The following is a 27,533-nucleotide window of genomic DNA, read 5'->3' as shown; positions in this document are numbered from 1 at the left end:
CTCTCCCGTTGCGGAGCACAGGCTCCGGACGTGCAGGCTCAGCGGCCATGGCTCACGGGCCCAGCCGCTCCGCGGCATGTGGGATCTTCCCGGACCGGGACACGAACCCGCGTCCCCTGCATCGGCAGGCGGACTCTCAACCACTGCGCCACCAGGGAAGCCCTCCCTTGTCTTTAAGACACAGTTATTCTACAATTTTAACTTTTATTTATTGCTTAGTCTCAACTTTGAGCCTTTATTTATGTAGTTTTCTCTCCTGAAATGCCTTTGGTTCTCTCTCTTGCCTTTTTAAATTCTCCATGCAAGTACAGTATGAACCCTTCTACCCTGACTTTCTGACAGTTATTCTCTCTAACAGTTCCATATAATCTGCACAGAAAGACATGATCCATGTGATTCATGATCCAACATGTTCAGAACAGAGGAACCCAGGATAGCAATAAAAGTAGTTTCAAAATAACTCAACTTATTGATTTGCATTTGTCAAACATTGCAATGGGAATTCCTAGACCACCATCATGTGACCTTAAAAATCTTTACCTTTCCATCCATTTCCTCACATAAATCAGCTGTTTCTGTGTGTTTTTCACCTTCAAATTATCCTCCAAAACTCCATTCCTCACCTTAGCAACTAAAATGAACTGTTCAGGGAAATACACATGGGTTGAATGATAAACTAAAAATATATTATGCTTTTTTTTTTGGAAAGGGTGAGGATGAGACTAAAATATTTAATATTATGACGTATCTTAGTAATTTAGTCACCTATTTGCTCATTTATTTACACATGTGCATTGTGTCAGAAAGATTTAAGTTGGCTTTTAATAGTATTAAATATATTAAGATAATGAATTAAAAGTAGGTGAGAAGGAAGAAACAGAGCAAGGAGGACATTAAATTAAGACTTACAATAAGAGTTAGAGATGCATAAATAGTTGTATGCCCCGTAAATTTGTCTATAGGGTTACTAGAGAATGCCTACCAAGTATATAAATTGGTAAAAATAGAATTTTTCATGTTCTCCTAGAACTCCTGGAATAGAGTTTAGAAGAGTTTGCTTTAGGGAAAATGTATGTATTTTCAAAGCAATAAGTAAAATATACTATATTCATTATCCCTAGCAGTGTTACAGGCTAACAATGTGAGTTGATTTAGAAAGGGTAATCAGTTTCATGCTAGATTAAACTAAGGCATGTGGAGAATATATTAATCTCAGTGTTAATACTATGACAGCACACTGTACTTTCATATAAATGTTCAAGAAAGAATACTATCTTAGTCAATTATACTGTTGCATTATAAAGTTTTTTTTATTATTTTCCCAACTTTCATCATCTTGTGGTTCTTTCAAATACTAGTTCCAAATACTTTTCAGGTCTTCCTTAGCTAAGGAGGTCATAAATGGACACTGAATCCAAGTAGCATAATCAGTGTGAGTAAACAGTCCATTCATTTTACACTGCTCATTTTCTTTTATGATGACAACATGATGTTTTGATTCATGGCCAGTCCATTCTGAGCTGTGGATGTTTCTTTCTACTATGCTTTTGTTTCCATTATGGTTTTACTCAATGTAATCCTGTTTTGGATTTATATGCTTTTTTCCCCCTCCCTAAATATTAAGCTACTTTGGCTTCATTATATTATATGCTATGTGGGTCTTCCCATTTATGCAGTTTACCAAGATGTGTTCATTCATTCTTTCAATAAATGCATTTAAAAATTTTTCTCCAAGTAAGGCATATGCTAGGTATAAGTGGTGAGGGGAGAGATAGCCAATAAAATTTCTCTGTCTCCTTTGCAGCTTCATCTACTTTGGCCCGGCCATTAAATATTGAACATCTTTAGCATTCTATCATAGAACCTTTTATAGGTGAACTCACACATGTCTGTGGTTTCATGTACTTTTTAAGTGGCCCCCAATTCAAATCTCTGCTTTTAATCTCTTCTAGGACTACAGACCTATATATTCATGGGTGTGAATCGTACATGAATGTCTTCTTCAGGTTTATACCTGATGAGCACAGAGACACCTCAAACTCAACATGACAAAAATTGAACTTAGGATACTCCCCTCCAAACTGATCCGCTTTCATTTTCCCCCATTTTGATTACTTGTACCTGCATGTGATTGTATAAAGCAGAGACCAGAAGGCAACCTGAATACCTCCCTCTTTCTCTTCTACTAGATCCGGTTCATTACTAACTCTTATTAATTTTAGCTCCTAATATCTGCTCTCCATAGTACCACCTTCGCCTTAGTGCATCATCTCTCTCCTGACTACTGCAATGACTCCTTGGTTTCCTCCGGTGTATATGTTGACTCCAGTATTCTCCAAACTATAGCCAGAGACTTCTCAAACCAAAATCTATTTTCAAAACTAAGTTTTATCATTTCACACTTATAGCTCACAGCCCTTCATGAATTCCCCTTTATCCTTAAGCATGCACAAAAAATTTACCATGGCCTGTAAGACCTACATAGATGTGGCTTACCCTCCTCTGCAACGTCTTCTGATACCACACTACCCTGTGATTTTGCTCCTCACACATTAACCTTTTTTACATTTCCTTACCATGAAATGTTCCATTCTGCCACAGGGTCTTTGCACATGCTTTTCCCTTTCCCTGAAAGGTCTTCTTCCCCTTTCACCTAGTAATGTCAATGTATCTTCCTATCTCAGTTCCAGTGTGACTTCTGTAGGGAAGCCTTTCATCAACCCCAAAGACTAGCTTACTTCTTCTCACTACATCTTCTAATAGCATCTTTTGCTTTTTCTTGATTGAGTTTTTATAGTTGTAATTGTATCTTTATTTGTATGACCATTTAAACCATGCATGTATTCCCTGCTGAATTCTGTAAAAACAATGAGCTTCTTTTTTACTTCCTGTTGTGTCTCCATGGGCTTGCACACAGAAATCAGCCAACAAATATTGGTTTAATGACTAAGTGAATTAAGGAACAAATGAGTTATTGTAGTATTGTTTCAGATATTGCCACATTAAATGGTACTTTTAACTCTTTTCAAACATTTGATCTGAGTGGTCAAGCTCAGTGATGGGAAGAAAGCTCTTGTTGGGGAGGTGGCTTCTAGTATCCTCAGGAGTGAACATCTGGGGAGGAGGACAAAAGAGAACTTTGGTCTCCCAGCTGCTGCTGTCAGTCTGTTCCGTAGGACTGAAGAGAAAAGCTTAGAGAACTTGTACGCTGATGAGGTGCCAAGCGTTGACCTGGAGCAAACAGTCAGGGGAGAAATAACGGGAGCTTTTGAACACCAAAAAGCTCTAACATGGCTGTTCCAGAGTGTGGATGGCCAAGCAGCTGGATCTTTGAAAAGATTTTCAGAGAAAAAGTCATATGTTTGTGGATCAGTTACTAAAAGAAGTGAAAACGTCAGGTGAGCTGGTTACTTGATCTAGCTAGATATCTCTACATATCTTTCCTTTTCTATTATGGTTTAAAGGTATCATATAAATAAGAATATAGCAATGGAACCAGCAATGAGATAATAAGAAACAACTATAGGTTTTCACATTAGACAGACAAGGTTTGCAGACGTGTGTATAGTTTTGTGATTTGGAAAGTTAGTTAAATAGTTTATATTTTTGTGAGGAATTTGAGACATAAATACAGTATGATCTTATTGATCTACTTGAAAACAGCACATAATACCATTGTCTACTTCCCCCATCTTGAAACATCTTCTTCCCTTAGCTTCTGAGATATTGTCATGGCAGAATTATGAGGATTTAATTAGCTAACGTGCCTACAAGGCACCCATCACGTAAGTGCTTACTAAACAATCATTCAGTACTGCTGTGTTAGTAAAGAGCTGTATGTTTCAGAAAGTGGCAGGTCTTATCAATTATCCAAACATGTTAAAAAGACCAGCTCCAAGTATGATAAAGTGGAAAGAATATTGAACCATTTTCTCATTGATTCTCTGCACTTATCAGAAGTGTGATGCCAGGGGAGACCTTTCTTGAACTCCTGTAACAGGATATTTATTATCTGGTAGACAAGGACCAATAATAGTTAAAGGCTCCAGAGAGATAACTTCTGCTCCTGTAAAGGGATGGTTGAGTGATTTAGTAGTCTCCAGTGTCTTATTGACTCAGGTGCTAGAATAGCACTTCTGGGGGAGTCCAAAAGTGATGGTTGACATGTAATATCAACATTATTTTTAAAATTAAAATTAGATTCTTATGTATTTTTAGAAATAAGGTACATTAACCTGTGTAACACTAAAGTGTGGAGCTAAGGCTATGAGTTTGGGGCACTAATATATCTTTGGGTGATTTTTGAGAAACGGGGTCATCCCAAGTGAAAAAGTTTGATTTACTAAAATCAAGAAATAATTCACATCCTCACAAGCTGAATGCCTATCCTTTAAGTTGCATACCAGGTAGTGTGGATACCATCAATTCTGAAAAAATGAGACTCTTTAAGAGTATCAGTTTACCTCAGTGGACAAAGTTATTAAAAATCAAGGCAAATCCTATATATAAATGTGCAGGTGAACCCTGTCTTATTTCTATTCATTGAATCATCTCTAATTATAAATATCATAGAGACATGGCTATACCCATTTTAGAGATTAAAATGTGTGCAAACATTTTCAATGTTATAACTACATATAATTTGCACATTCTTGATTAAAGTGATGAAGAAAATACTTTGGGTTTTTGTTTTCCCCCCTCAACTTTTTTCCCCAGATACTAAAGAGAAAATGTTAGAACTGTTTTAAATATTTGTCTTCCCAGAAAGATTTGGAAGGATTAGTTTTGGAAAGGCAAAAGTAGTATAGTAGTATGGAGCTTTTCCTCCTCTGCTTTCATTATCCCACTTTAGGGCTTTCACTCTCAGTTTCTCTTTAGTTATGCCCTTGCCTTTGTTCTCTGAATCATGTAACTTATGGTTTCTGGTATAAATTTGGCCCAATAATCCATGACAGGAACCATCTGGTCAAAATCAGTCCCTAGATACCTTAAATAACATGGCTCCAATTTGGGAATCAGCCTTGAGACCACAAACCTGAGTTTGAGTCAAAAACATGGTATCCTCAATCAGGAGGTTGAATAGAGCCAAACATCCTCAATGCTGGAAAATGCAACTTACCCACCAAATATCAACCAGGTTGAATGGAAGGAAACATGGAGTAGTGAAATAATCATGGGTTCTGAAGTCAGAAAAACCTGGGTTCAAAGTCCAGTTGCCATATTTATTAACTAAATGACCTTGGACTATTTTCCCAATATTCCTGAAACATACATTAAGTGAGATGAGTCCTAAGTGTCTCCATGCATGTGTTATTTTGCGTTTCCCCAAGAAGCAGACCCTGAGACAAGGATTGAAGTGAAATTAGTTTATTTTCTAAGTGGACGAAACACTAGAGTGGAATGAATAAGTGAGACAAAGAAAGAAAGACAGCAAATAAAGACTAGTGTAATCAAGCCAACTACCATAGGAGTAACTGGAACTTATACCTTCAGAGGAAATTCTTGGAGCCAGTGGGAAAGGCACATCTCAGAGTTTTCCCGCCAGGGCAACAAGGATGCTGAGGAATTTATTAGCAATTTTCATCCGTCGTTGGTTGAAGGCTGCTCTGGAGGTGTTAATTTGCTGGCACTTCCAACCTGTCTTTCTGGAAGGTAGAGAAATGCAGGTTTTGACAGCAAAAGGGCAGGCCATTGTCAACTGAGTGGTAAGGGCAAGAGGATGTGGGGACATTGACATTTGTTCTAACCCTTGCACCACTGAAATCCACTCATTATTGATGTTAAGTTCTCTGGGCCTTATCATTGATTCTTCAAGGTGATGGCTGGTCAAAAAAAAAAAAAGTTTTATTATGGTTGAGTTAATGGGAAAAGTTAGAGTGTCTCCTGCTTCCATTATTCCTGAGTCTGCAAATGCTAATCATCATTACATTCCTCTACCACTTATTCTATCTTCCCCTTACCCTCGGTCATCACATCTGCTGGCGTATGTTGCTTTCCTAGCATAGACACAGACCTTCATCCTCGAGATGTTGAACGATAACTACCATTCCCTTATCAGAATGTGGTTACTTTGGTCACCTATTTACGGTTATTACCAGTCATGAGAGCATCAAGAGATGCCCTGGTGAATCCCTTGAGTTACAGACATACTCCTCCCTGCTCACCATGCAGTAGCAACCCTAGCTCCTCGGTGATAATCAGGGTTATTACCCTTACCAATATAGTAGCTCCTTTCTTTGCCTGCTAGACTTTTGGCATGGGAATCCAAAAATAACTAGAAGGCAGCTATAACATTAGGTTTAGTGGAATTCTTCATGGTCCCCTGGTAGAGGTGTGCATTTCGCAAGTCACCCCACCACAGAAACCAGGACCTCCACTCCTCCAGAGCCTATGGGGAGTTATGGGAATGGAAAACACAAATTAAATTCCTAGTGGATAATTAGGAACTCTGGTGAGGAGGTGGCTTCTAGTATCCTTCGGAGAGAACTTTCAACCTGTGGCTCCTGGACCCATATGGTTTTTCTCTTAGGGACATAGAACCATGTAATGGCTGTTCATTTAAAGTAAATACCAAGTGTTGAAGAACAGTGCCCAACACTGCTCGGTGTTATCCCCAAGCTGTGCATTTCAGAGTCCATTCCAATGTTCCCCTAGTCTGACAGCTTCTGCATGTTAAGTATATGGTAGGAGCAGTGACTCCCAAGGTCATGTGACCTGAGCAGTGAGGCTACTCTTATTGCAGTCTGAACCTCCTACAGAGTGTTTGCTTGCCCTGTGCCCTACACACACAACTGTGGTTGGAAGTCAAGCCATAGTGCACTGACAGGGCTAAGATTTTTTAAATTTTCTACTGCAGTGTGAACACATACTAAAAAACTGCAGAAATTACAAGTGAACTACTTGATAAGTTTTCATAAAGTAAACACACCCAAATACAGCCAAGATTTTGAACAATGATTCTATAAAAATCATTTGTTAGTTTCGTAAACTAATAATGATTGAACCCCAACGTTGCCTGGATTTGAAAAATTCCTTAGGCCTTTTCATGCCCCAGAAGTGCAGCACTAATTAGAGTATAAGCCTGATATAACCCAGCCATAAATTTGTCCTGTCTCCTAATACAAGATTTATGCATTCCAGTGGATTTATACATTTTGTTCTCTTCTTTGTATTATAGTGGAAGTCAACATGTACATATTTGATACATATATACATATATTAAAAATTTCCTTTTCTGTCATTTTTTGTAAGGCTAATCTCACTTTCACAGCTCCACCAGCTCAAAGGATGAGGGAACATATGCTTCTCCATATGCCCAGTGCCGACTCCTCAATGCATTTATTACTCGGAGCTTAGTGATTGAGGAATGTTTGTAATCTTTTATTTTTCCTTATAGTGAGTCATTCTACTGTACATTTCAAAATCTGTGATAAGTTGAAAGATCCAAGAATTGAGGTACATTTCAACAAACAGCTTCCCATCTGGTAAATGAGAGGTTTTATTTATAACCAGGTATTCAAATAAGTGGTATGAAATGACATTCAAATTATTTTGTCTTATTACATGTCTAAAGGACTGAGCAAAAACACTACCCTCCCTCCAATTCACTCTCCATACTGCAGCCAGGTCAGGAAACTCATCTGCCTTACATTCTTCAACAGGTCCAAAGTCCCCACCTTGGCTAATGAAGCCCTCTATGAACTGGCCCCTGTCTTCCTTCTTCAAATTGTCTCTCAACAATCCCCTTCCTTTTCTAAACTCCATCAAACTGGATCGTTCAGTTCATTAAATGTATCCTTAAGTCAGCACTCAACTCAAGCAAAATACATAGGTAGGAAATGTTCAAAAACTAAGTCAATTTTAATACACAGCTTACTACCAACTAGCTGCTTTTCATCTACCAGACCCCAAGCAAGTTTCTTGAAGTCAGCAGTTGGGGTTTAGGATAGAAACAGGGACAGCCATTGTGAGGATCTTCTTCAGTGTTTCAGTCCAGAAGGCTCACCTAGTGGATTCTTCCTTTGGCACCATGTTGGGAATTACTGCAAGAGCCAGACCAATCTGGGAATACCCAAAGGAATTCAGAGCTGCTGAACTGACAGACCTGTTTCCTCTGGTCTGAGGGTTAAATAATTCCCCGCTTCTCTCCCCACCACCCATCTAGGGCACAAGTTTTCCTAGCTAACACTGCCTCACCAATTGCCAGGGAGTTTCTCCGTTTTGAGTTATGTTATCAGAGTCTCACATGGGAAGCCTGAGTTGGTCCAAAGTTCAGGTGATTTTGTGCATCATAAGGTTGTGAGATGTTCCAAATGCCCCAAGTGAAACCAAAGGGGAGATGCTTTGAAATTTCATTTTACATCTTCAGATCCTCTCACTTTTGTTTAAACCAGCATTTTGGCAAAGCATCCTCTTTTTTTTTAAGAGTTTATCTACCCATTTATGAGCATATGAGTCAATCAGCTAACATTTACAGAGCCTTAAATGCGCTTAGTTCATTGGTAAGAGCTTTGGGGTGTAAAACAAGTGTGCTCGCAAGGCTTGAATCTGAGTGGAGAGATAAAGCTTTAATTGATGAAATAATAAAGTGCTAAAATCTGCATACTTGCCATAAGTTCTTTAATTCAGAGATAGACTGCTATGGAGAGAAAGTTTTAGTGAAGGCTCTACAGAGAAAGTGATATTTTTGTGGCAAATTGAAGGATGGGTAAGATTAAGTACAGGGTCATGTGGAGGTTGCTGCCCAGGTAGCAGCCAAGGTGGACCTGTATGGGCACAAAGGCACAGAGGCAGGAAAGATAATACCAACTAGGCCTGTCCCTGCTACCTGTGCTCCAGAAAGCACTGCCTTCCACAGTGGTTCTCAGACATTAGTGTGCATCAGAATCTCCTGGAGAGGGCTTGTTAAAACACAGATTTCTGGGGCCCATTCCCAGAATTTCTGATGGGGTAAGACCTGGGAATTTGCATTTTTAACAAGTTCTCAGGGCTTCCCTGGTGGCACAGTGGTTAAGAAGCCGCCTGCCAATGCAGGGCACACGGGTTCGAGCCCTGGTCTGGGAAGATCCCACACGCCGTGGAGCAACTAAGCCCGTGCGCCACAACTGCTGAGCCTGTGTGCCACAACTACTGAAGCCAGCGCTCCTAGAGCCCATGCTCCGCAGCAAGAGAAGCCCCCGCAGTAAGAAGCCCATGCACTGCAACGAAGAGTAAACCCCGCTCGTCGCAACTAGAGAAAGCCTGCACGCAGCAACAAAGACCCAAATGCAGCCAAAAATAAATATATAAAATAAATAAATTTATTTAAAAAAAAACAAAAACAAGTTCTCAGGTGATGCTGATGCTGTTGGTCCAGGGCCCAAGCTTTGGAAACCTTTGCTCTGGACTATGATGGTGGTTCACCACTCAGTACATTTCATCTGGAAATGATGCTGCAAATCGTCTCTCTCAGCGACACTCTTTGTTCTGCTTTCTTCCACGCTAAAGCATATGGTCTTCTCATTCACACCTTTACATTTCTCAATCTCATCTTTCCTTCCCAGTGCCAGTCTAGTCCCACAACCCTTATCTCCACAATCAGATTGAGTTTGGTCATTTCCTGCCCTTTTTTTGTTGTAGTTGTAAGCTGATATCAGATGCTGTGACCTTTAGCCAGTCTAAACCTTGAGACTTTAGAAGGAAAAAGCGAATAATGTTATCAGTGTTCAGGTTCTACCTTATTTCCTTATCTCTTACAGATTCATTGGTAAATTAATGTGGTGATGTGGGGGACCTGATTTTAATTTTCTATTCAACACTGATTATAATTTCCCAAGTAGAAGCTTATTTGCCTTGGAATTATTTCTCTTTGATAAACTGATTACCCAAGTAGGTAGCAGTGTGACTGTTAGAGTGGTTCTGATAATTGCATGTTGATTTAAGGCTTTACATATTAAATAATTAGATTATGGTTGACCTTTGACAGAAGCTTTGAAATCCTTTCATTTTATCAGCAATCATAGTACATGGCAAATTAGTAGCCAAAACACATTGTAACTTCTCTCCATGAATAATGAAAGAAGTTAATAGCACATAGTAGGCACTCATGTATTTGTTGAATGAACAAATAAATGCATTAAAAAATGCATAAATAATTTTTATTTGCTCCATGAAGCTAAAACAGACATAGTTCCATGAAATATACACATGGTTATTTTGTATCAGTTTTAAATTTGGCAGGTTACCAAATGTTAATTTGCTTTTAGCTAGTAGAGATTAAATGTAATTCCTTCCCTGAGCAGCCCTAAAGTAAGCAAGCATGAAAGCATTTTCACAGTAATCTGGGAGGAATTGACATTTAAAGGAGTTAGCATTACATTTGTACTTTAAAGCTATTAATTTCATAGATAAATTAACTTCATTACTCCATCTTTATCTTGCATTTTGAAAGGACTCCATCAGCTGGACGATTGACAGCCGAGGGTCAACTGAAACTGCTCTTATCCCAGCCAGGCTGTAATTGGAACCTGCTTCTGGAAACCCTACTGCATCATGATGGTCTTTTACTGAGAATCTTGCTAAAGAGCTCAAGTGAGTATTTGTAGTTATGAGAATGTCCTGAAAAAACCCAGTCATTGCTCAAGTTGAATGGAATTTTTTTTCCTACTTGAATGTTGGCAGAGGGGGATGAAACCAACTGCATTATATCAATAGTCAGTGGGGTTAGCAGCAGGCAAAATATTGAGTAACTTTATAAACCTATTGGAAAGATTTTTTTCAGGGATTCTGAATGAGGGCAAAAAATATTTTTATATAATACTGTCCTATCATAAACTATCATAATATAGAAATATATCAATATATGGGGTTTGAAATGCCTAAGAATATTATGGGAACACAGTTATATGTCCAAAACAGAAGTATCAGTTAGACCTGAGAGAGCAAGAGAGAGAGAAAGGGAGAGAGAGATTGCTTTGGAGCCACATTAGACATTTCAGTGGATCATGAAGAATGATTATATAACTTATGAACAAGCAAGCATGGCTTACAGCCATATCCACTGAGGCATGGAGAAGTAATCAGGAGAAAATTATGAATGGAAATTGAGGAGTAATAGAAGACCATACTTCTCTTAATTAGACTTTCTTTTTTCCCCTGTAAGTACTCTTTTAGAAAATGGTAAGTAATGTTATGCCAGTCTCACAGTATATCCTACAGCTCTCCTGCTACATCTGTAAAGAGTTTTCTAACCATCTTCACATACCCCTACACATTTCTTCTGTTCTATACTACACGTGTAGCCAGATTAATTTTTATCAATCACTAGTTTCAGTATAGTTTTCTCTAATCAAAATCTTTTTTCTCTAGTTCCCCATCACCTACAGGAACAAATCCCTGTCCTTTGGCCATTCAAATATGGCCCCAGACTAGTTTTGTAAGCTTTTTCCCCACTATTCTCTTGTGTACGTGTGCGCACGCACGCGCAATCACAAACACACACACACACCCATTTCAGCCATTGTCCCCAAAGCCCCATGCACATGCCCCTTCCACACCTTGGCTCACCCATTTTTCCTCCTTGAAAGACCCTCCATAGACAACCCAGCCTCCACCAATGGGCAAAGGCCACTGATGTTCCAGATCTCTGAACACTGTAGCTCACACTGATGTCTCCCTCCCTCCCCTGAACTTCACAGTGTCTGTTATGGTGGCTGCTGCCCTTAGCTTACTCTGCCTTGTATTGTTATTATATTTGTATATGAATGAGGCAAATGTTACCAGGCCCGACCAGCCTGTTGGTATACAAATGAGGTTCATAGCATTCCCAGTCCAGATTGTTCCAGTCAATTCTGGAATTTTTGGTTTTTCAGATCTGCTTATGACCAGTTCCCCATATTCTTCTCTTCCGTACACCTTGATGTTTGCTTCCCAAAAGCCACTTAGGGGAAGTGCCTCACTACTGAGCCCTTTGCTTCTCTCCTGGTGCTCTCAAATTCATAAAATCTTGTGGTGCCAAAGGTCACTACAACTGCTCCAGTGTCACTGTGTTCCAAGGAGAAGTTCAGAGGTTACCTCTCCTCGAAACCCTGAATCTGACTTTATTCTCTTAGCCCCCAAGCCATACTCTGTGGGCCTTAAATCGTACAGAGTTGAACTGAAAACATTATCTTTACCTTCAATATCTATAAGTCCACTCTCCTAAAGGGAAAACAGGTGCTAGGGAAACGAATTGCTCAAGTAGCCAACATATATTGTTTACTTATTAGGTGTCAGGCACTGTGATTCTTAAAACCTTATAAAGTAAATATAATTATTTTCATCATGTTAAAAATAACGTTAGAGTTTAAGATAATGTTATTTGCCAAGAGACACATGTACTTGATAAATGGTGGGTAACCCAGGATTCTGAACCCAGCTGGAGCTTTCTTTCCCCTAAACTTCTATACAAATACTCTTGCAGATTAAATCCTGGAGTGGACCAGGGGTATCTGCAAAAGCTGTAATCTGTCCACTCTCAGGCTGAATCAACCAGGACACCCCAGTGCACATGCATTTAACTGTTCTTTCCAGCTAGGTAATTAGTGCTGATCATAGATTTTTATTTTCATATTCCTCCTCAAGCTAACACAGTGCTTTTTACAGAAAAAGTCCAGTGATTGGCCAGTGATCCATTAGAATATAAAATATGGAGCTTCCATTAAACTTTATAATCTGAGCTTTCAGGCAAGGTGACTACACAACACAGATAGTATCTGACATGGCTGGAGAGTTACTCTAATATAACTCATGAAACTCATGGGCATGGTCCCAGAAGAGAAATGGTTTCCTCTTGATAGAGTTATATAGAACAGCCTGGAAAAAGAATTGCGATCAAACATCGGACTATACTGATATATAGTCACTAAGTACAGGAATAGCAACTGTGGTTAAATGAATATTTAACCATGTTTTCTTACAAAGAAATTCCACATTTACTTACCAAAAATATTACAACTACCTTTTGTACGTATAACATGATTTTGTTTTTGAGGGACTTACAGGTTATTAAAGGTACTGTATTGTATCTCCTTGAGTTCTGGTTCTTACGGAATACAGAAGTGTATTTACCCAACCTGCTCAAATATCTATCAGTTTTTGCAAAGGTTGTTAGGTGTTTGATCAGGGTTACATAACTGCTTTGGTATTGTCTTGTATTGAATTTTATTAGCTACTTCAAATACTGTAAGGATGAAGTGACAGAATTTACTAATCGATTGATTGACTTATTAAGCTGCAGTAGAAACTTTGTCACTTTAATTTAGAAACACAGACCTACTAGAGCATGGACTTGAGGACATGGGGAGGGGGAAGGGTAAGCTGTGACGAAGTGAGAGAGTGGCAGGGACATATATGCACTACCAAATGTAAATTAGATAGCTAGTGGGAAGCTGCCGCATAGCACAGGGAGATCACCTCTGTGCTTTGTGACCACCGAGAGGGGTGGGATAGGGAGGGTTGGAGGGAGGGAGTCGCAAGAGGGAAGAGATATGGGAACATATGTATATGTATAACTGATTCACTTTGTTGTAAAGGAGAAACTAACACACTATTGTAAAACAGTTATACTCCAATATAGATGTTAAAAAAAAAAAAAAAGAAACAGTATATTCAGGGAATCTTATTAACTAGACTAAGATGGAAATTATTATGCACCTAAAAATACATACGTAATATTTTTTCTGAGATTTTGTTTTCATTGAACACCATTTGGTTATTTAGAAGTTTGATCATATTTTTAGGAAAGCAAAATTTTAGAGTAAAATATGCTGATTAGGTGTTTCAAGCATCTTAACTATTGGGCTTTTTATGTGAGAGTTCTCCTTTATAAATAGTGTCTTTTTGGTCTAATTGATAAAATTTAACTTTTGTTAAATTGACTCAGGAATAAGAATAGAGATTTTAAATACATATTTTTATTTTTATTTATTTGGCTGCATCAGGTCTTATTTGTGGCACATGGGATCTTCGTTGCCGCATGTAGGATCTTCGTTGCGGCATGCAGGCTCTTAGTTGAGGCGTGTGGGCTCTTTAGTTGCGGCATGCGTGCGGGATCTAGTTCCTTGACCAGGGATCGAACCCAGGACCCCTGCATTGGGAGCACGGAGTCTTAGCCACTGGACAACCAGGGAAGTCCCTAAATACATATTTTTATTGTACATATTTTAAAACAAGGTCCTCTTCATCCAATAAGCAATTATTAAATTCTGTTAGGTAGAGATTTTTTCTTGATAGACAACCATATATTATAAAGATTAAAATATATGAGGTTTATCTCTTTTATATCTGTAGCTTTTGGTCTTGCTCTATGAAAATGATTTATCAGAATTTCTATTTATTTTAAAAAGAATCAGCTGAGCATATATGGAAATAACTTTCTTGTAATATGAGATACAACTTCACGGAAGGTCAGAAAATACTAAAATTTAATAAATGAATGAATAGGAAAATTTTAATTTATTCATTAATAATAAAAAAATCATAGGCTGCAAGCTTCTAGGAAGCTTGGATAAGGTTCAATGGGCATGAGAAGGTAATGTTTATTGGTTTTATTTTTAAGATGGGCCATCCTAAATTTGAAGGAAAGAAAACCTCTCAACTACAAATGTTTATAGAAGATTTTAAATTTGTAAGACACTATTTGGGATTAGTGACGTTAAAAACCCAGGGCAATTGTTTTGACATTACCTCACTGAGGCCACATGGCCTTAACCAGTTTCTTACTTGTGGCATCAAAAGAACAAATATTTGGCAATTTCCCAATTGTTAGCAGGTAGCCTTTTCCTGCTAGTGACATTTGAATGAAGTGTCACTAACTTTCTTTCCTTTGCCCATTGCCTCAAGAATGATTCTCAGTGAAACGTCTTGGCTTCTGGTGATTTTCAGTAATAACATAACAACCACAACCAACTAGCAAACACGTAATATTTAACATGCTCTAGACACGGCTTCTAAGTCTTTAAATGTGTTCACTCACTGAATCCTCAAAACAAACTCTGTGTGGTAGGTACAATTATCATCTCCATTTTACAGATGAGGAAAGTGAGACACAGAGAAATCAAGTCATTTGTCCAAGTCACACAGCTAATAATCAGCAAAGCAGGATTTGATTCAGACAGCCGGTGTGCAGAGACTGTGCTTTCACCCACCACACCTGTACCGCATCCTGGCAGAGCCACAGAAAGTTTACAAAATTGCAGGGTTGCACAATTTATGAGAACTATCAGGAACCTCTGTCCTGGATAATTTTGCTAGTACAATCTGTACTTTTCAACCTTGTAACAAAGTGCCAAAAGATAGTCAAGAAACTGACCTACAGAAAATTCTAAATAAATGGCTGCCACCACTACAAAGGCTTGGTTGACTTAAAATGAATTAATCAATGCAAATTCTCTGACTTTATGGTTAATGTTTTCTTGATCTTTGGGGTAATGAGGAATATTGTGGCAGAAGCTTGGTGTTTTGTTGTACATTATGTGTGTGTGTGAGTTTCATTGTATAAGTATTTATGACCAAAGTGCTGCTTCATGACTGTCTTGAAGGAAGTGACCAAAAGTAAAAATATGCTCCCTCTTGGTACCCTTAGCGCACCTAACTTCAATGTCCTTGCCTGCTTTCACTAGTGACAACATCTGTATTCTTATTTGTTCAGTATATTTTTCTTTGGTGGATTTGTACCCTGTTCTTACCGAGAACAGTAGAATCATATTTGTGTTTTCTTGCATTAGTCTTTCCAACCAAGGATCCTATCCGCGAATGATGACAGACTAGCCTAGAATATCAGTGGTCTCCATAGAATTATTACAGTGCCAGAAACAGTTATCATCTAGGGTCTGTGCTGAGTCTCCATGAGGGTAGGGTGGTTGTAGGGTATGGTTATGTAAAGCAAGGCTTCTGGACTTTTACAGTGCAAAAACATTACCTGGGGAGCTGGTTAAAACTGCAGATTCTGATTCAGTAGGTCTTGGGTGGGACCTGAGATTCTGCATTTCTAACAAGCTCCCAGGTAATGCTGCTAGTCCCTGGACCACCTTTTGAGTAGCAAGGCCATCGAACAAGGTATCTGTTACTATAGATGGCAAAAAATTTGGGCGTGTGCTTTGTCTTTCCAATGTATTATTCTTTTAAAGAGACATAATTTACTTAAGATTATTTATAATCCATTTTGTCAGAATGTTCACAGAACTCAGAAAGCTTGGTCTTATTCAAATACAGAACTGATTATGTCACTCTCCTGCTAAAATCCTTTAGTGGCTGCCCACTACTTACAGAGTACAGACCCTAATCCTTAAGACACAAGCAATGCCCATTGTGCTCTGGCAATGGCTGACTTGTCCAGCATCGGGTCCATGCAAGCTTAACATGCGTATTCTGGTCTAGGTTGTGCATCTTAGATTTGTATATTTATAATAGCAATGTCCCTGTAGAAGTATCTTGAGAAAAGAGGCAGATGCTCCAACACCAGTGACCTTTCAATTAATTGGCCCAAATTCCACGTTCTTTCCTGTTACAGAACCTTTGAAATGTTATTTTTTTGAGCCTAGAATCTTCTTCCTTTTCATTTTCCTGGCAACTGATAATCATCTTTTAGCTTCAGTATTACTTCCTAGGAAGTCATCTTTGATCATCCCATAACGTCCCACCATAATTCCTTTCGTAACACTCGTCACAATTTTAAGTGAAAGGTTAAATGACATAATTGCGTATTTAATCCCTGTGTCAGCCATTGCAAGCTCCAGAAGGGCAGGGACAGCTCATCATTGTTCCCCAGTACTTGGCTTGGTTCTTGACACTTGAGACTGGTACTGAGCACATAGAAGGTGTATAGAAAGTATTTGTGAATGAATGAAATTTCCAGGAAAAAATTCTACTTCATTCATTAGCGTTGTGATCTGTCTAAACTTCAGTCTCCCCATTTCTAAATTAGGGTACTAATAATGACCTTATGTGTTTATTTTGAGGTTTAAAAAAGTAAATAGGGACTACCCTCGTGGCGCAGTGGATAAGACTCCACGCTCCCAATGCAGGGCGCCCGTGTTCAATCCCTGAACTAGATCCCACACGCATGCCCCAAGTAAGAGTTCGCATGCTACAACTAAGGAGCCCACCTGCCGCAACTAAGGAGTCCTGGAGCCGCAACTAAGGGGCCCACCTGCCACAACTAAGACCTGGCACAACCCAATAAATAAATTTAAAAAAAAAACCTAATTAAAAAAAGTAAATAAACATAAAGCACCATTTTTTGACACCTAGTAGGTACTTAATTTCTATTAGATTCTTTTCTTCTTTTACACCGTCTGGAAAAATATGCTTGATATATTTTTCTTCTCTCATCACTCCTCCTGTGCTCTCCATGCAGTGGTCTCTCCCTCAGCTTCTCAGTAACTCTCCCCTCCATCCAAGCATAAATTTGTCTCCAGGAGGAGGGTTTCCCCTTTGACATCTTTGGCCTGAAAAGATGTTGCCTTAGCAGCTGTCATGGGTGTGAAGATGAGAACTGGACCAAATAAATATTCCCAAGTTTTATATATTATAGCACTTCTTGAGAACCTTTGTATATAGCTTGAGAGATTGGTAATATGAATTTTGCTATGATGCTTCACCTACACAGAATCAGATCTAATACGGCTTGACAGTGGCTGAAATTTTTTATATTCTGTCTCTTCCTGGCACCTAGAAAATGTCTAATATATCTATAGGAACATGTTTCTTCTTCAGTAGTTAATGTGCTTCTAGTGTTAGCATGTAAATGATTTGGCATTATATTATGAGTGATATTATTATCATGAATTTATGTAGCATCTTTTCCCCAACAACTCAAAGTGATTTAACGTATTATTTCATTTATGACCCTTGGATCATTAGGACTTTTGCAAATGAGGAAACTTAGATACAGAGAAATTGAGCAAATTGCGTACTTGGTGTTTAATGAGTGATCCTTGTTAGAAGAATGAAGAGCTATTGTTTCATGAAAGTATATCTATTGTTTTTAAATAAATTCTAAAATGAAAACATGAGACTTTGTGGAACATTTATTCCTAGAAATAAGAAATAATATCCTTCTGAATTAATTTCTAAAAATGTTGGGTCACGATTTTATAAACATTCTCTATTCAACTAATATTTAATGGGCATCAACTAGGTACAAGACACTGTTCTCAGATGGAGATATAGTGGTAAACGATGTCGTATTGCCTTCATATTCCGGGGGATTCATTGCTGGGGAAACATGGGGAGGACAGACGTTATAAAGTAAAAAAATATATGTAAAAATTAGATAAGTTTAGTTTCTAATAAGTACCATGAGGTGCTTTTCTAAAACAGAGTGACTGATAAGAGTGATGGATTGGGTGATGAAGAAAGGCTGCTTGAAGAGCTAACACCTACTTTTGCTTGTGAGTTATTTGGGAATAGACGGAAGATGTCCTTATGTAGTATTAGATGTTTGGAATATATGTATGCTTTCTTCCAGTATTCTAGAATAAGAGTCAGCAAACTTTTTCTATAGAGGGCCAGATGGACTACAGATAGAGGGCTTTGTAGGCCACACAGTCTCTATCACAACTACCGATCTCTACCATTATAGCAGGTACAGACCGTACATAAGCAAATGACATGGCTGTGCAGGGGAGGAAAAAGTTTTCCTCAGCTTTCTTATGGTCACTGGCTGGGTTTGAAAATTAAACTCACAAAGGTAGAGTAACAGGATAAAAGCATACAAATTTATTTAATATGTTTTACATGACACAAGAGACTTCATAAGGAAATGAATATCCAAAGAAACAGAAAATATCTTTATGCTAGGTTTAATGAAGAATGGACAGTTGTGGAGAAATATGATACGTCAAGGAGTATGAGGTTAAGTGTAACAAATTGGGGGAAACTTAGCAAGGCTTATTTGCTAGGATTCTTCTCAGCATCGTTTTGACTTCAGAGATAAGGATGCACCTTTCCTCCTGGTATAGGGCGGGCACCTCTGAGGTGAGGGTTTCATGACCTGTTTCAGGGGAGAAGGGTAGGGGGAAGTTCAGAGTGACCTTCCTGCTTCTCCTCTTTTCTCAAGCTCCTTCAGCTTAAAATATTAAATATGCCAAGGTGCCATATTTGGGGGTAGCATTCCTGAACCCCATCACCAGTATTCCAATGGAACTTTATTTATGGACACTGAAATTTGAATTTCACATAATTTTTGTGTGTTACAAATCATATTCTATGCGGGCCTCCCTCTGCTGCAGCCTCTCCCATTGCGGAGCACAGGCTCCGGACGCGCAGGCCCAGCGGCCATGGCTCACGGGCCCAGCCGCTCCGCGGCATGTGGGATCCTCCCAGACCCGGGCGCGAACCCGGTTCCCCTGCATCGGCAGGCGGACGCGCAACCACTGTGCCACCATGGAAGCCCCATATTCTACTTTTGATGTTTTTCAGCGATTGGAAAATGTAAACACCATTCTTAGCTGTGGACCTTAGTGAAACAGGCATCAGGCTGGACATGCCTCCTGGGCTATAGTTGCCAACCCTTGTTCTAGAATATTGTGCAGCACCCAAGCGCCCACAGTGGCTCTATCACTTCTCTGCAAGGTGGTCATGTGGCATGAGGACCTGCACATAGACCTAGCAAGGTGCTTTTTTCAGAGACCATGGGAGAGAAGTTAAACAGCCCATTCTCTTTAACTTAAGAAGTTAGAGGGACCATTCCTGCTGGACAGATAGGCTTGGTGTCTGCCTTACAGAAGGAATTTCTCTTTGAAATAGCTTTAACTCAGTTTCACGTTCTGTGGACTTTGTGCTTATTCAGGAGCCCAGGTGGAGCTCAAAACTTGCCTCCTACTCCTTAGGGCTGCCAGTTGCAGAATTTGGACCAATAATGCACTTATGCTTAGTGGTCTTTTTTTGGCACAGGCTGCTTAAATGGAGAGTGCCCACTGAAGAGTGAAAAGTGCTAAGATGTTAAGTAAAAAAACCAGGCCATGCCTTGCTTAAATAAACTGGGTATGTCTAACTTGGAGAAGAAAAGAACTAGAGGAGGCAGGATAGTGATCTTCAAACATGTTAAGTCTTCACGTAAAAAAGAAAAAAAATAATAGGCTGTCCAATTCAACACGTGGACATGCTTGGGAATAAGTTAAAAGGAAATGGATTTTGGCTGTCAGTCTGTCAGTCAAAAACCCTGAATTGTCATCCCTAATGATAACTGAGGAAGTGCTCTTCTTTTCTCTATTCACTAAAGAGACTTGCCCAGATTTCTGTAGTCCTTTCAGATTAGTGCTCTCTCTCTATTTTTAAAATGCAAAACAGTTTGGTAACTTGAGCTATCCAGCAGAGGGACGGCTGCCTTGAATGGTAGTGGATATCCCACCCCTGAAAGTATTCAAAAGCAAGCTAGGTCACCATTGTCACAGATGCTGGAAGACGTTTTATTTATTCACTCAGCAAAGATTTATTCATTTATTGACCAAATATTTACTGACTTCCCTGTGAGGTGCCTTCCAGCCATATAATCACATTATGTTTCTTAATCATTTAGAACTTGATATAAATCTGTGGGGTAAGAGTCAAAGTTTTAAAGACCCATTCTGGCTGTGCTTTGTTAGTCTTGCCAGTGCCTACTGCTAAAGCAAAATTCCTCTTGCTCCACAAATGATGCTTTTGAATTAAAATTAAATCCAACTTTGGTGACCTGGTTAGTAATTTCTTTTCCATTTGACAATCTTCTTATGCAGAATAGCCCTTTGTGCTTCTACCTTGTTCCTTTTCCATTTGTACTGCTCACTTTGATTTGCAAACCTAAAGGGCTTAAAGGTAATGTAAGAGACTCTTTGCAAACATGATTCCTAGATTCAGTTTTAATGAATAGTAGTCTTGCTAGACAGAATACTAGAAAAGGGTTTCATGGTCAAAAATACTTAGAAACACTACGTGTATACTAAAATACCTTCGTAGAGAGTCACAGAGCTCATGAATAATTAAAGGCTGTGAAAAATCCTGCAGAAAACAAAAGTGTTTACTATTGTTGGAGCCAGCACTTCCAGGACATATGTGCTACCCATTAACATCCCACGAAACACACTTCAGAAAATCTTGCCTTCTAAAAAGCATGAGGAAGAATCCTAGTAGATATAGGTCCGTACAGCCAGAACTGTTTCAAAGAGGTTTGCCTATCTATGTTTACTAATATGTAAATAACACAAAATAATTTTTCAACATACAGAATTGCCTGTGTATGCCATGTACTGATGATCTGTTTTCAAGGAACTAGAATCAATTGCTCAGTTATTAATCTTTATTGAATGTAGCTATTTTCTCGATTATTCATAAAATGCTTTTTTTCTCCTTTATTCATTAAGGGTAAGCCTCTTTAAGATTTAGTTTCTTCATTTGCCAACCCCAGTTCTAGATGATAGAAGCGAGAGAGCTATAGAAAAGACAGCCCACAAGGCACCCTGAAACCAAGAAAGCATGGCTATAAGGAAGTCAAGAGAGAAGAGAGTTTTCAAGGAGTAGGTGAAAAGAAAGGAAGCAGTGGATATGAGGAGGATGAGGTTTGCGGGGGGAAAATGACATTTGAATATTATGACTAGGAGGTAAATGTCATTCCAAAAAACCAATTACTAGATGGACCAAAACCCAACAAAACTACTCAAGAGATTTATTTCTTTCTCCCTTCCTCCCTTCCTTCCTTCTTTCCTTCTTTAGTATTCAAACATTAGTTAAGCATGTAGCAGTGTTCCAGATGCTGTGGGAAGATACCTAAAGACAAGATACACGTTCATAGAAAGTCCACTAAGGAAACAGTACTAGAGAGGTAATGAGGTCATATATGTGAAATTGTAGAAAGCTACATGAAATTGAGGTATTTTGTATGAAGACAATAAATTACCACTTACCAAATACCTGGTTTAGACTGAGTACTCTGCATTCAGAGGTTATTAACAATAAAATGTCAAAGCAGCCTTTGAGAAATTTGAGATTATAGTTTAATGCAAACAGCACAGGCAAATTCTTACTGCCTCTGTGATCTAGGGGCAAGTTACTTAATTTTTCTCAATTTCACTTATTCATCTGTAAAACTGGGATAACTGGCACCCATTCTGTAAAGTGTTAGGAAGATGAAATTACACTTAATGCAGCTCATGTGATGTTCAGCATAGTGTAATCTGTGGGTAGTAACTTTGTTTTTACGGAGTTGTATAAATCTCAATTCACAAACTCAGATATACAAGGAATATCTAAGTCGCTTCCTGTCTTCAAATCAATTTTAAGAGGATTCTGAGCGCCTCCTGCCTGGCTGGTAGGACATTTAACTGTAGCTATTCCTAGAGCTCCCACCCTTACGCCTGGGTCGTGCAGAAGTCCCTGTGAGACTGTTCTGATCATCAGTTATCTAGTCACCCTAGTTACTGTAGAAATACCCTTATCCTTGTCCAAACGCTCCTGCCAAGCACAGCAGCCAGGCGTGGCTTGTAACCTTTGAGACTGAGAACCTGTGTCAAGGATCCAGCTTCCCTCTGTGCCTCACCCAGACAAGCCTCCCTGAGCTCTGCCTTCCAGCAAAGCCCTTGCAACCCACAGATGTCTCTCTCCAGTCCCAGAGGTCTCCTCTCTCTGAGCCCACATGACCCTCGCCTCTGTCCACCTGCCAGACACATATGATTACACTTTGGTATCATAGTACCAATATTGGTACCAATATATAGTACCAATATTTTTTGGCCTTAAAAAATGGCTATTTCATTTAGTTCAAACTAAGAACTATTCAATGGATTTAGCTTTTTTTCTTTTTCTTTTTTTTTTTTTTTTAAAGTCTGGGTGGGCAACTGACTTCAGTCTATTTGTTGCTTTTCAAATAGCAAAAATCCCTAAGGCAAGTAAACAGACTACTTTTTTCGAGGCAAGGGAAAATAGAAATAAAAAATATACATTGAAGTATTTTGACACATTTATATGGTAATAACAACAATGTTAATACTAATAAAAATCATTATTTTTATTATAATATTCCTCATATCATCCCCTTTTCTCCATCTGTATTGTCAGTGCATGATTCATGGGGCCTTAGATTATTCAGGCTGTGTTGACTGTCTAGCTTTATCTCTCCCTCCCTCATACCATTCACACTTCAGCCGTGCCACCCTACCAGCAGCAACCTGTCTTCTCACCGTTGTACCAACTCTTCTGTCTTCCTGGAAAGCACCTTTCCCACCTCAACCTTTTCGTGCCAGTAAATTTCTACTCCTCCTTAAAGCCTTCGCTGAGACATGATCCTCTTTGTGACTTCTCTGCGTTCCTCTCCCAAAATTTAAAACATCATCCTCTATATTTTCATAGTACCTTATACTTAAGGCACTTAGACTTAAGGTGATCGAATAATTCATCATTTAAACTGGGACACAGTTTAAGAGTGAAAGAGGATGCTGCTACTAATTACACCAGAACAACAGACATAAACCAGGACTGCCTGAGGCAAACCAGGATGTACTGTAACCCTACTAATCTTTACATTGCTGTAATGATTGTTTACATATCTATCATTCCCACCCCACCACACACACACACACACACACACACACACACACACACACACACACACACACACACCGGCAGTGAATCCCTGGAAGGTGTAGGCCTTAGCATCTAATATGGCTGCTGACATAGTAATTGACTGATTAAATCTTGGGAATTTTATTGGAGCAGAACATTCTAGACTAGTGAAGTAGTTGAGACAAACAAAAGGCGATGGGAGGCAACATGTGCAAGGAAAGCAAGTACACTGGTTTGGGAGGAGCAGATGACTGGGGATTGAAACATAATTTGGGAAAAGATTGTGGAAACTCTTGATTTTCAGGTTCAGGAGTTTCTAACAAAGTGTAGGAGCAGGGAAAGGTTTAAACATGGGGTGACGACATGAAGGATAACTGATAGTTGAATGTAAGCTGAATTAGAGGGAGGGAAACGCAGAGAGGACTGAGGAGACTATTTGGATAAAAAAGATGAAATTATGAATGCCTGGACTAGGACTCTTTGTCATTTAACCTTTTGTGCTTGATGAAAACTTAGGACCCTTTAGATTGCAAGTGACAGAAACCCAAATTAACCTGGTTTAACCAAAAAGGGAAATTTATCATCTCAGCTAACATAAGTATACAGGCATTACTGGATCCAGGTTCTCACACAGTGTCATCCCATCAGGACTGTTCTCTCCATCTCTTGGTTCTACTTACTTTATCGACTTCCTTCTCAATGGAGTTCTCCCCAGAATGGATCGGTAGCTTCCAGCCTACTGTCTACCAGCTTAGCAACCCCAGTACAAAGAGAGCATCACTTTACCAATAGTTCCAGCAAAAATCCTGAGGAAGGCTCTTTAGATCATGAAAATCAAATCACAGAAATAAAATTATCAAGAAGAACCATAGAAGTGATGAGCTTCCAAATGAGCAAGAAAAGGAAATGTACTCATTCCAAAATGATCTATGTTATATTTTTTCAATATATTTAAAATATAAAAAACTTTATGAGAGTCATTATCTTTAATTCAATAAATATTTTTACATATTATGATACTGAACATATCATGCTAATTATCTAGACAAAATAGAAATTATTTCACCTTTTCAGTCCTACCTGTAGATGCAACAGTATAGGAACTGATCTTTGAAGAAGTCATAATGGAGCCAGAGGAGGACAGAAAAGAGCGATTAAAATGGCTCTATCTTTGTGAGAATTCCTATTTGGTTTTATTGAGAAACCAGCTGATAAACCTCTTCATTCTGAAATGGCAGGATCTATGGGTTTGAGAAACACATAAATTTATTTGTAGAATGATAGCATAATACTAAGAACACTATAAATGTGAATTTCCTATGAAATTTATGTTCTGAATAAAGGGTATAATAATGTTCAGAACACAAATCCCAAAGAGAGATACAAAGATTCATCTAGTTTTAAGTAGATTTTCAATAACAAGAGAGCACATATAGAATAATTCTATTTGGTATTCAAATTATACATACATATACTTACATATACATACATATATACATACAAGTATATATATTTGTGTATATTTGTATAGAATATGAATGAAATACTGCACCAAATATAGTAACTATCACTGGTTGGTAGGATTTGGTACAAGTTTAGTTTTCTTAGTTTCTTAGTCTGAATTTTTTACAGTTTCTAGAATGAATGCATGTTACTTTTAAATGAGAAAAGAAATCAAAAAAGTTTCTTTAAGAGGAAAAAGAATTCTGACATAAAGGGAAACTAGCACTGCCCTTGGAAGTGATGTCATGTGGTCCTTCTCACAACTTTTCCCCCCACAAATATCCAGGATTATCTCAGAAATTATATTGAGTTTGATGGACCATTGACCTGAAAGACTGTGGCATTTCTCTTATTATGTAAATATTAATCAAATACATTTTTACAATATTATGCTAGAGTAAGTGATGAGAATGTAATCATATTCATTGATACCTACCTTACTAAACCATTTTTATTCCTTTTAAGAATGCACCTTTCAAGAACAAGGTTCTGATACAGAAAGTAATCTGAACCAAGGATCCAGCTTGATAGAAGCTATCTTTAAAGTATTGTACCACTGCAATTTTTCTCCACAAACATTTGGAAATGTTTTTGTGAGCTACATGGAAGAAGAACATTTATGGGACTTTTTATATAACATTCCAGGTATGAGAAATTTTCTATTTGTAAAAGAAGTGTTTTATAGATACTTAAATATATCTTTAAAGATGTTTTAAAAATTTTATTGATGTCAGTTTTGCTGAATCTGTTATTTGTAAAGGATTATCTTACATTTTTTCAGTATAAAGTCTTCTTTTGGGAATCATTAACCATTGGTTCCTGTCAAAATTTAACATACTTGGGACAAGGGTGAGGGGAAAGTTGAGGGGGAAAATTATGTAATGCAGATTTTTTTTTTATTATTAGGTAATGTTCTGTCATAAAAATTTAATATTTACCACAGATTATGTTTTGCTATTGAGCATATAAGAAATTAGTAAGATGTGAAAATACTTTGTGATTCTTGGGTGCTTTTATTAAACAAACTGATGGACAAAACTGCTGGCCAATTTTCTTCAAATGTAAAAGGCGTTTATTATTATGATCATAGTGCATCTCTCTACAAGGCAATTATGTCCTATCATTCTTCTGGGGACGGTATGTGTTTTCCCCAGCCGTATTGTTCTTTTGCCCGCAGCTGGAGTGGATATTAAAGACAGAACAGGTTGCATATCTGAATAGGAAGTGTTCATGGGTTACCCCACCTTCAGGACCAGGTGTAAACATTCTCACATTTTTTTTTTAATTTTTAAAAAAATTTATTTAATTTATTTATTAATTTTTGGCTGTGTTGGGTCTTCGTTGCTGCGTGCGGGCTTTCTCTAGTTGCGGTGAGCGGGGGCTATTCTCCGTTGCGGTGTGCAGGCTTCTCATTGCAGTGGCTTCTCTCATTGTGGAGCACGGGCTCTAGGCGCACCGGCTTCAATAGTTGCGGCACACGGGCTCAGTAGTTGTGGCTCACGGGCTCTAGAGCACAGGCTTAGTAGTTGTGGCACACGAGCTTAGTTGCTCCGCAGCATGTGGGATCTTCCGGACCAGGGATCGAACCCGTGTCCCCTGCATTGGCAGGCGGATTCTCAACCACTGCGCCACCGGGGAAGCCCTCTCACATTGTTTTATCCTTAATATTCTGCCTTTAAATCTCTATACTTAATGTCTTTGGAAAATGAAGGATGAGGACTTAGTGGTTATCCTGTTAGTCCATTAACTATTTAAATCATTTACATTTGGCTTTCAACCTATATGCTTTCTTATACACTTTTTGGAACCGACCAACCTTTCCTTAAAATATTTACTAGAATCCATACAAAAAATCTAACTGGCTCATATCATGGTTTCCTTCTTCCTGTACTTTTTAACTATCCTCCAGACATGAATACCTTTTAAACTATTTTTAAGTCATTATGTTACATCTTCTCTTGGTCATTATCCCTACAAAGTAGCAATAGATAACTTTATGTAATGATTTCAAAACCCTGAATCTATCACTTAAAGACTCTGTAATAATTATCTCCTTTTAAAGTCTTATTTTCTAGTTTTCATGTATTCTCTCACTGTTTCCTTTTAACCCCCAAAATGGTCAGTCTTCTAAGTTTAAAAGACTGCATTATTTCTGATGTAGACTTTATTGAACTGAAAGAAAAAGAACCTTGAAAGCCCCCTCCACCCCCTGTTGGTTTTAGTTGTTTCTGGTCAGGGTAAGAGCCGAATTCTCTCACAAGGTTATAAAGAATTGGTGACCCACATGATTCAACCATTATTTATCTTTCAGTTCTTAAGTTCTTGAACCATCTGTCACTCAGCACAAAACTGTACTGAAAATGACTTAGAAGAGATCAATGGGTTTCAGGTGGTGGCCTGAGAAAGCAAAACTGCTACTTGCTTCTAATTAGTCTTCTCTCCCATCTACACATTGAGCAAACCAACCTCCCCATGGT

General features: G+C 38.5%; 1 protein-coding gene across 2 annotated transcripts in view; it reads left to right on the top strand.

The window, feature by feature from the left end:
- The window catches only part of KIAA0825 (KIAA0825 ortholog), a 467,916-nt gene that overhangs the window by 173,500 nt on the left and 266,883 nt on the right, over positions 1–27,533 (top strand). For both annotated transcript variants that reach the window (XM_024123740.2, XM_055086663.1), the window contains 2 exons: positions 10,430–10,569; positions 25,522–25,701. In XM_024123740.2, coding sequence (XP_023979508.1) covers positions 10,430–10,569; positions 25,522–25,701 — 320 coding nt within the window. The remainder of the gene's footprint in view (positions 1–10,429; positions 10,570–25,521; positions 25,702–27,533) is intronic.

The sequence above is a fragment of the Physeter macrocephalus genome, chromosome 8 (assembly GCF_002837175.3).
Source record: "Physeter macrocephalus isolate SW-GA chromosome 8, ASM283717v5, whole genome shotgun sequence".
In the NCBI taxonomy this organism is placed as follows: Eukaryota; Metazoa; Chordata; class Mammalia; order Artiodactyla; family Physeteridae; genus Physeter; species Physeter macrocephalus.
Note: the sequence above shows the minus strand (reverse complement) of the source record. Positions and strands in the feature narration are given on the sequence as shown.